This window comes from Orycteropus afer, unplaced genomic scaffold (assembly GCF_000298275.1).
Source record: "Orycteropus afer afer isolate SDZICR_OR568_19922 unplaced genomic scaffold, OryAfe1.0 scaffold00104, whole genome shotgun sequence".
In the NCBI taxonomy this organism is placed as follows: domain Eukaryota; kingdom Metazoa; phylum Chordata; class Mammalia; order Tubulidentata; family Orycteropodidae; genus Orycteropus; species Orycteropus afer.
Window position 1 is genome coordinate 7,043,753 of NW_006921691.1, and position 10,564 is coordinate 7,054,316.

Consider the following 10,564-nt stretch of genomic DNA (forward strand, 5'->3'; position numbering starts at 1 on the left):
CCTGGAATAAAACTCACCCCCAGGGGCGGGCTCTCAGCCCAATGGTTAGCGAGATGTACACACAGACCACTCAACCCAGGATGCTGCACCCACACACTCAATGGTAATACATCCCTTAAAGCAACAGACCATGGGACACCAAAGGTCCAACATTCAAACTGAGGAAATGCAAGATAAACAGGAGTGCATAATTATGAGGGGCACAGGGGGAGTGTTGCAGGGTAGTGAGGGGAGGAGACTGGGTTAGGGCCGGACATGGTGAATGGGGAATGAAACTAAATATATGCATGACTTTGAATGTAAAACAAGCTCTTAAAATAAAAAATAAAGACTGAATCCAGAAAAAATGAAAAGAAAACAAAATCTAACTCCTTGTTTGTTGTTAAGTGCCATCAAATTGTCTTTGACTCATAGTGACAACAGAAAGAAACATTGCCCAGTCCTGTGCCAGCCTCACGATCCCTGCTCTACCTAAGCCCATCACTGTAGTCACTGCATCAATCCACCTTGTTGAGGGCCTTCCCCTTTTTCATTCATCCTCCATTTTACCAAGCATGATAACCTTCTCCAGAGAATGATCCGTTCTGACAACATGATCAAAGTAAGTGAGACAAAGTCTGGCCATTCTCGCTTCTAAGAAGCATTCCAGCTGACTTCATACATTCCATGTTCTGATTATTAATGGATGTCTGTGCTGTGTCTTCTCATCTTGAGTTGTGCCATATCATCAAATGGAGATTCCAAAAGCTTTACTCCATCCACATCATTAAGGTCAGTTCTACTCTGAGGAGGCAGCTCTTCTCCAGTCGTATTTTGAGTGCCTTCCGATCTGAGGGGCTTATTATCCAACACTATATTGGGCCATGTTTCAGGGTTATTCATAAAGTTTCCCAGTAATATATCAAACAGTATTTCACTGCTATTCATAAGGTTTTCAATGGCCAATTCTTTGAGAAGTGGATGGCCTGCCTCCTCCTTCTTCTGAGTCTGTCTTAGCAACTATCACAGTACGACAAACTGACAGACAAGCTCATTTCCCTCAGCTGTTCCAAACCGCTCCGCTCACTTCCTGGTCTCCCTTAGCTGCTCCAAACCTATCGCCCCAGCTATTTAACTCCTTATATACATATATTTATTATATTATCTATACAATCCTTAAAAAGGTTCCAAATTTTTTCACTCCAATAGTGAACTCTCTCTCATACTAACTGAGGCAAGAAATAAACACAAATAATTCCCCAAAGCATCTCTCTCTGAAATACACATGCATTTTTACACATGGATATTCAACACTCACTAAAAATATATGAAGATAGCTATGTACAAAAACAAATATGACTATAATGAATGCCATCCCTACAAAACTGCATAAAACCAGATTTCCATAATCCCATCAACAAACCCATACTTTGAGTAATATCAGTTCTAAAAAGGACCTGATAAGTCTTCTAGAGGAGCTCTGGTAGCATAGTGCCTAAGGCACTTGACTGCTAATCAGAAGGCTGGCGGTTCAAGCCCACCAGCCACTCCTCGGAAGGAAGGTTGGGCAATCCTACTTCCGTAGTGATACTGCCTCGGAAACCCAAAGAGGGGTCGCTATGAGTCGGGGCTGACTCGATGGCAAATAACAACAACAACAACAAGTCTTCTAGAGTGCAGTGTAATGGGACCTATCCTACTATTCATGACGTCTAATATTTGAAAAGCACATTACATTCTACAAAGACCTAGCATATACACAGCCTGAAACTTTCCAAAACAACTTCACAAACATTGACCTACTATTAATTCACTTCTAGAAATTTATATAAACAATGAAATAATTATATAGCACAAAGATTCATGTATAAATGTGTTCACTGTTGGGATGTTGGGCCACCTATAAATGTAAAAAGTTATGTAAATATCCTACATTAAAGAAATAAAAGGAGCTCTGGTAGCATAGTGCCTAAGGCACTTGACTGCTCACCAGAAGGCTGGTGGTTCAAACCCACCAGCCACTCCTCGGAAGGAAGGTTGGGCAATCCTACTTCCATAGTGATACTGCTCGGAAACCCAAGGAGGGGTCGCTATGAGTCGGGGCCGACTCGATAGCAAACAACAACAACAACAAAGAAATAAATGATGGTATTTACATATAACAGAAAGGTGCATTGCTATGTACCAATCATGTTTTTAAACAGTAATGGCATGGAAAACACTTACAACAAGCAAGAAAAGCAGTTAGAACCAACATAAAAAAAAGAGAGAGAGAGAGAATGTGTGTGGATACATGTTTTATAATATATGATATTCAGTACATATACCAAAATGTTAATAATGGCTATAGTCAGGTGGTAGGATTACAGATATTTATTTTCTTATATGATTTTATGTGTTTTCCACATTCCTTTAACTAGTATACTGTTAACATAATACTATTACTATCATTACAATTATTTTTCAAAGAAAATTAATTCTTTAGTAACTGAACTTTTTGGCAGCATAACTGGACATTATAAAGTTATCTTGAATAAATTATATTTTCCTCCAAAGTCATTAATTAACAAATGGTACCAAGATATTAAATATGTTGGTTGAATGAACTATCATGTTTAAAAATTTAAATATAAGCTATCTTTTTAAGAAACACATAATAATTATTTCCTCCAACAAATATACAGTGTACCTACAGTCAGATGCACCTCACTAGACTGATTGTCTCCGGTTCCCGCTTCATATTCTGGAACAGATGCAAGACCATATTCTCCCAACACAGGTCTTTGAGCTTCATTTTGAGATGCTGCTGCATGTGGAAGAATTTTAAAAATTGCAAACCAATCAGTATTTGGTTTTTATTGTAACAGTGTCTGTACTAATGTTTATAAAAGCCTTGAAGAGCAGCCTAGACAGAAGGATATTAAAAATCTAGGTATGGGATGTCCTTTTCATCAGTATCATATATTGAAATACTACAACTATAAAGAGTCTTAAATAGTTCTTTGTATTTAGTGGCTTTTGGGAGAGATATATGCGATCGGGGGCTACCTTTGATCTCCTGATGACTATTCTTGCTATTTTAATAATCTGGGTCTATTTCTTACCCACCAATTCCTTCTAGGCTGCTACATTCAACTGGGCTATTCCATATTCTAGGTCCCCTTATTATCAGTGACTCAAATGCTAATGCACAATAAAAATTCAAACTTCAGACAAGAGGGTCTGTTTCAGAGAGTGCATATTATACCCGACCACTACAGCACACTGTAAGAAGATACAACCACTACTAAGCAATGACTTCTAAGTTGAACTTGTGTTGAAATTGAAGCATTCTTACCTGTAATTTTAAGTGTTTCTCTCTGTAATGCTCTGGTAACTGGTACTCTCTGGTACCAGTGTCCAACACCTTCAACTTCCCAAAGGAGTTCATGATCTCCCGGGTACTTTTCAAAGTATTGCTTGCAAGCTGAAAAATACAATTCTAGCATAACTTTGATATCAAAATAACACCAAGGCTTAATTCAACTACAGAAAATTACATACCAGCATCATTTAAGATTAAAAATTCTAAAAAAAAGATTGTTTTATTACTGTGGCTTTATAATGATTCTTGAAATCTGCTAGGGCAAGATCCCTATCTTTATTTTTTATCATTTGTAGTGCGGTGAATTACTTAATATGGCCCCTCTAGTCACAGCCTCCATTTTGTGATATATTATAAAACTGACCGTCTGTAACTATGAAGGAGGATTAAGGTGGGATGTATCTTAAGGCATCACCTTACTAAATATGGAACCCTAAGATGTAAGGGGGAGAGTACTGAGGAAAGGAGGAGTAGTTGATGCTAGAGATGACAGAGCAGTACAGCAGTTTGGAAACGTCAGAATTTGGGACATCTTTAACATCTGCCTCATAGAAACCAGTCTTGTGCTGATCCTTCTAAAAGAAATTATTCAACCACTCTTTAACCATTAAGGAAAAATTAGTAAATTCTATTGAAGGGCATAAAAGAACAAATAAAAGGACTGTTAGACTCAATCAAAAGCATGAAACCACAACAAACACATAAAGAAATGTTCACAAACATTAGCCATTAGAGAGATGCAAATGAAAACAACGAGATACCATTTTGCCCCAGCCCTGGTAGCAAAGCTCAACAAGACAGAAAATAACAAATGCTGGCAAGGATGCAGAGAGATTGGGACTCTCATACACTGCTAGTGGGACTGTAAAATGGTACAACCATTGTGGAAAGCAGTATGGTAATTCCATAAAAAGTTGGAATTAGAAATAGCATTTGACCCAGCCATTCCATTACTAGGTATATATATTCTAAAGAAGTGAGAGCCAGGACAAGAACAGATATATCCACACCCATGTTTACAATTGCCAAAAGATATAAACAACCTAGATCCCCATAAACAGAAGAATGGATAACTGAACTATGGTACATAAACACAATGGAATACTATGCAACCCTAAAGAATAACACAGAATATGCAAAACACCACATAACATGGATGAACCTGGAGGACATTAAGCCGAGTGAAATAAGTCAATCACAGAAGGACAAATACTGTATTAGTTCACTATTGTGAAAAGTCAAGGAAAGGTTTATAGGAAACTTTCTTTATTGGTTACCAGGAGTGGGAGGGGAGGGGAAGGAACACATTCAGATAGGTAGAGACAAGTATTGATTTGGGTGAAGGGAAGGGCAATGCACCAAATGTGAGTGATCAACACAGCAGCACTGAGGAAGAGAAGAGGTACATGGGAGATAGAGATAACAAAGATGAACTGTTTTGCACACACAATACTGTGTTGTCAGTGAAGGCAAACATTGATCTAGGGTATATAGAAGGGTGGACAGGCTGAACAATCAAGCAGGGGGAATGTGCCCATGACCATGTATTTGTCAGTGAAGGCAAACATTGATCTAGGGTATACTGATGGGTGGACAGGCTGAACAATCAAGCATGTCGAGGCAGGAGGGAATGTGCCCATGACCACGTATAGAGTTGGCAGATGATGTATCTACAAGCATATCTGTATGTTCTGTAAGAATTCCCAGGTGTATAGTAGAGCTGACAAGGGACAAGTTTGTGGTGACTTCTTAGCCACAGCCAGCTACCCAGAGGGAGTGAGTAGTTGGACCTGTGGGCTTGGGACCATGGTCACAGGGGACATATGGCTCAATTGGCATAACATACTACAGAAAAACATTGTTCCACCTCCTACTTTAGTGAGTAGCGACTGGGATCTTAAAAGCTTGCAAGCAGCCATCTAGATGCAACAATGGGTCTCTCCTCATCCAGAGCAAAAATGAATGAAGAAAACCAAAGATGCATGGAAACAATTAGTCCTAGGGACTGGTACACCATGTGATCCTCAGCCTATATGACTCTGAGACCAGAAAAACTAGATGGTGCCTGGCTACCAGTGTCAACCTCTCAGAGGGAGATCTACGTAGGAGATCCTGGATAGAATGGAAGAACAATGTGGAAAAAAAAACAAAAACAATAAAAAAAAAAAAAAAAGGACCAGGTGTGCTGGTCTGATAGAGGCTGGTGGAACCACTAAGACTACGGCCTCCTGCTGCCCTTCAGGTTTGGAAATGAATCCACACTTGTGGCTTCCAGCCAAACAAGACAGGCATATGAGCTGAACATTTACATTAGGTAGATACACTTCTTGGAGAAATTAGTCATGGGAGAATAAAAGGGCTGTGTATGTACAGGAAGATAGCTTGGGAGGCAGGAGAGCATGGGAGAGAAGGACACAGGGAAGAGTAACGATGGGGAGGAAGTGGGAAGAGAGCTGTTACACTGTGGGAAAGTGCTGTCAATGTCATGAAACAAAATATGTATGAACTGCTGTATGGAAAATGAATTTTCTCTGTAAACTTTCACCCAAATCATGATAAAAATTAAAAAAAAAAAAAAAAAAAGGCACAAAACCACTAAATCTCACCAAACTAATCTCTACACTTGAATTTCAAACAAAATCCTAACAGGGCTTGTTTTTTAATGGAACTTGACAAATTTGATCCCAAATTTAATTTCCCAAGATGACAAGTTAAAGAGTCAAGAAAGACTACTCAGGATAATTTTATAGGCAAAAAATAAGGATGGGCACTTCTAGCAGATTATCAAAAATCGTTATCAAGCCAAAGTTACTAAAACAATCTAGTACTGACATAGGATATGTAAACAGGCAGAAAAAAGAAAAACTATAAAAAAATCTTAAAAAAGAAAAGGAAAGAACCACACATATACTGAAACCTGGCCAAATGACTGAGGAAGCATTACATTTCAAAAGAAAATACATTTTTCAATAAATAGTGCTGGGATAGAAATCCTTACATACAAAAAATAAGTCATATCTTTACCTCACATTCATAAAAATAAATTCTACATAGATTCTAAGACCTAATATGAAAGGCAAAATATGAAAAAAAGGAGAATATCCCTAGGATATTAATATACTAAAAAATTTCTTGTAAAAGATACAATAATCACACTTCATAACAAAAAAGTGTAAGTCTGACTTTTTAAATTGAAACTATGAATAAGAAATTCAAGGAAAATAAAATCTGAGTGGTCAATAAATACAGATAAAGATGATAAAGGCCACTGGTCACTAAGGAAATAAAAAATGAAAATATATCATTTTTACATCCATCAGATAATAACAAGCATCAGGAAGAATATAGAGAAATGGAAATACCATACCCTGCTGGTTGGGAAACAACTTTGCAATAACAAAGTTGAAAAGATATACTTTATGGTCCAATTCTACTTCTAGGTAGGTATTTCTGAGCTACATTTATGCACAAGAATGAATTTATAATGTTCCTTACAAGAACCAGGGGTGAGGGGGAAAATATAAATGTCTACTAACTGGGGGCTATAGAAATAAATTATATCATTATACAATGAAACACTGTATAGGAGTTAAAATACCACACAGTCTGAAATAGAAGTCTTAAGATTTCTATTCTCAATACATTCTTTTAATATCTTTTTTTTTCCCTTTCCTTTTTGGCTTTAAAGAATATTTATTTTCTCACAGTTCAGGGCGCTAGGTAGGGCAAGGCCTCCTTGTTCTCTCTCTCTAAAGGAAGATTTTTATTTCTTTCTGCTTCTGTAGCCCAGGGCTTCCTTTGCTTGTAGATATGTCTTAACATGGCACCTGTCTTTCCCTGTGTGTGTCTGTGTCTTGTCTTCCCTTTTCATTAAAAAAAAAAAAAAAAGCAAACACACTGCCGTAGAGTTGGACCCGACTCATAGTGGCCCCTCCTTGGGTTTCCGAGGCAGTATCACTACGGAAGTAAATTGCCCAACTTTCCTTCCGGGGAGTGGCTGGTGAGTTTGAACCACCAGCATAAGACACCACTTAAAAGGGATTAAGTTCAGGACCCACCATATTCTAGTAGGTCTCATTAACACAAAAAAGAAAACATCTGTTTCCAAAAAGGGTCATATTTACAGGTACAGGGATGAAGACAATTCAATTCATAACAAGTAGTATACAAATTTCTTTTGGGGAAGGGATTGAGAACAATAAGACTATCTACATAAAACTGATAAAAAAGGGAGTGGCTATGGTTGAAGTTTCTAGAAGGCTAGGGTCTTGCAAGCACTTTTTTTTCTGCAGCTTAAAACAACACTTAACTATTATCTCACAACTTTTGTGGGTCATAAGTCTGGGCACAGCATGACTCAACTGGGCCCCTAGGTCAAGACCTTACAGGGCTAAAGTCAAGGAGTTGGTCAGCTGAAGTCTACTAGGAGGCTTTGGGAAGAATTATTCAGGTATAGATAGAAATCAGTTCCATGTGGTTATAGAAATAAGTCTCAGATTTCTTGCTATCATTTGGCTAGGGTTGTTTCCAGCTTCTACAGGCTCACTACACTCACTGGCTCATGGACCCCTTCATCTTTTTCTTTTTTTTTCCTCTCCAAACATTTTATTGTGCTTTAGGTGAAAGATTACATGTTGTTGTTGTTGTTGTGTGCCATCGAGTTGACCCCGACTCACAGCGACCCCTCCTTGGGTTTCCGAGGTGGTATCACTACGGAAGTAGATTGCCCAACCTTCCTTCTGAGGAGTGGCTGGTGGGTTTGAACTGCCAGGCTTCTGGTTAGCAGTCAAGTGCCTTAGGCACTATGCTACGAGAGCTTCTGAAAGATTACATAGCAAATTAGTTTTCCAATCAATTGTTCAAACACAAATTGTTCCATGACATTAGTTGCAATTCCTACAACCCCACAATGAGTCAGCACTTTCCCTATTTCTTTCTTAGGTTGCCCATTTCCATTCATCCAGTTTACCTGACTCCTTGTCTTCACATCTTTGTTTTTGGGCAAATGAAGTCCTTTTGGTCTCCTGTAGTTGTTTGTTCTAAGGAGAACATTCTTCATGGTGTTAATGTTTTATACTCTTGTCTATTATTTGGGTGAAAGATGGTCTAAGGGAGTGTCTTCAGTTTCAACTTAGAAACCTGGCTCAGAACAATAGTCTCGAGGATTGCTCTAGTATCTTTCAGACCAGTAAATCTGATCAATCTGATCTTTTTTTTTTATTTGAATTTTGTTCTACATTTTTTAACTTATTCCAACTGGGATGTTCTATTTTGGTCTTGGTCAGTGGTTGGTAACGGTAGCTAGGCACCATCTTGTTCTTCTGGTCATAGGTTAGAGGAGGATATAGTTCATATGGGCCATTAATCCTTTAGACTAATTGCTTCCTTGAGTTTTCATTTTTCTTCTGCTATTTGTGTGTTTTTATCTATGTTTGGTATTCTATTTATATATTAGGGCTTCCAGCACTGTCCCTATTTTTCTTCTATCATAAGCTTTATAGCGTTAGGTTTCACATTTAGGTCTTTGATCCATTTTGAATTAGTTTTTGTGTATGGTGTGAGGTATGGATCTTGTTTCATTTTTCTGCAAATGGATATTCAGTACTGCCAGCATCATTTGTTAAAGAGACTTTTTGGTCCCCATTTTATGGACTTCAACCCTTTGTCAAAGATTGGCTATCCATGGATGGATAGATTTTACTTCTGGGTTCTCAAGTCCATTCCATTGGCCTATATATCTGTCATTGTACCAGTACCAGGCTATTTTTGCCTATTGTGGCAGTACAACAGGTTCTGAGATTGGGGAGTGTGAGGCTTCTACCTTGTTCTTCATCTTCAATAATGCTTTTCTTATCTGTGGCCTCTTTCCTTTCCATATAAAGTTGGTTATTAGTTTTCCCATCTCATTGAAGAATGTTGTTGGGATTTGGATCAGGATTACAGTATCTATCACTTTGGGTAGTACTGCAGTTTTACAATGTTAAGCCTTCCTGTCCACAAGTATGTTTTCCAATTACGTAGGTCTCTTTTCATTTCTTGCAGTAGTTTTGTTGTTTCCTTTTGTATCCCTAGTTAGATTTATTCATAAGTATTTTATATTTTTGAGGGCTCTTGTAAATGATACTGCTTTCCTTTCCAGAGTTCTCTTTGTTAGTATAAAGGAATCCAATTAATTTTTGTGTGTTGACTTTGTACTCTGCCACTTAGCTGAAATCTTCTGTAAGTTCTAGTAGATTTCTTGTAGAGTCTCTGGGTCAGTATAGGATGCTATCAACTGTGAATAATGATAGTTTTAGTTTCTCCTTACCAATCTGTATGACCTTTACTCCCCCCCCCCTTTTTTTTTTTTTTGCATTATTGCTCTAGCTAGGACTTGCAGTAAAATATTGAGTAAAACTAAAAAAAAAAAAAAAAAAAAAAACTCATTGCTGTTGAGTTGGATCTGACTCATAGCGACCCCTCCCCTGGGTTTCCAAGGCAGCTTCACTACAGGAGTAGATTGCCCAACCTTCCTTCCAAGGAGTTGCTGGTGGGTTTGAACTGTCCGCCTTCTGGTTTGCAGTCAAATGCCTTAGGCACTACACCACCAGAGCTCTTAACTGAGTAAGAGCAGTTATAAAGGGCATCCTTGTCTCATTCCTGTTCTTGACGGGAATACCTTAGTCTCTCTTTGTTGAGAATAATGTTAGCTATTTCTATTATTTATATATATACACACACCTTTAATGATGCAAAAGAAGTTCTATTCTATTCCTATTTTGTTGAAAGCTTTTAACAGGAATGGGTGTTAGACTTTATCAAATGCTTTTTCTGCAGCAATTAAGATGATTATATGGTTCTTGTCCTTTGCTTTATTTATGTGGTAGATTACACTGACTGATTTTTTAATGCTGAACCATCCATGCACACCTGGTATGAAGCCCACTCGATCATTATTATTTTTTTTTTTTACACTGAATTCTATTGGCTAGAATTTCATTGAGAATTTTTGTGTCTGTATACATGAGGGATATGAGTCTATAATTTCCTTTTTAGTAGTGTCTTTCCCTGGCTTTGGTATCAGGATTATGCTGGCTTTATAGAATGAATTCAGGAGTATTCCTTCTTTTTCTATGTTCTGGGATGATGTGGCAGTCATGTTTGTGTGTCACCTTGGCTGGGCCTGGTTGAGTGGCTGGGCAGCTGGTGGTAGTTATTCCCCATGATGAGACTGGTAATCAG

At 38.0% G+C, this 10,564-nt stretch overlaps 1 protein-coding gene across 1 annotated transcript in view; it reads right to left on the reverse strand.

Annotated features, from left to right (window-relative positions):
* Positions 1 to 10,564, reverse strand: part of FAM169A (family with sequence similarity 169 member A) — a 75,086-nt gene that overhangs the window by 29,309 nt on the left and 35,213 nt on the right. The window contains exons 6-7 of the mRNA XM_007943349.2: positions 3,317 to 3,445; positions 2,673 to 2,785 (exon numbers count right to left, since the gene is read on the reverse strand). Coding sequence (XP_007941540.1) covers positions 2,673 to 2,785; positions 3,317 to 3,445 — 242 coding nt within the window. The remainder of the gene's footprint in view (positions 1 to 2,672; positions 2,786 to 3,316; positions 3,446 to 10,564) is intronic.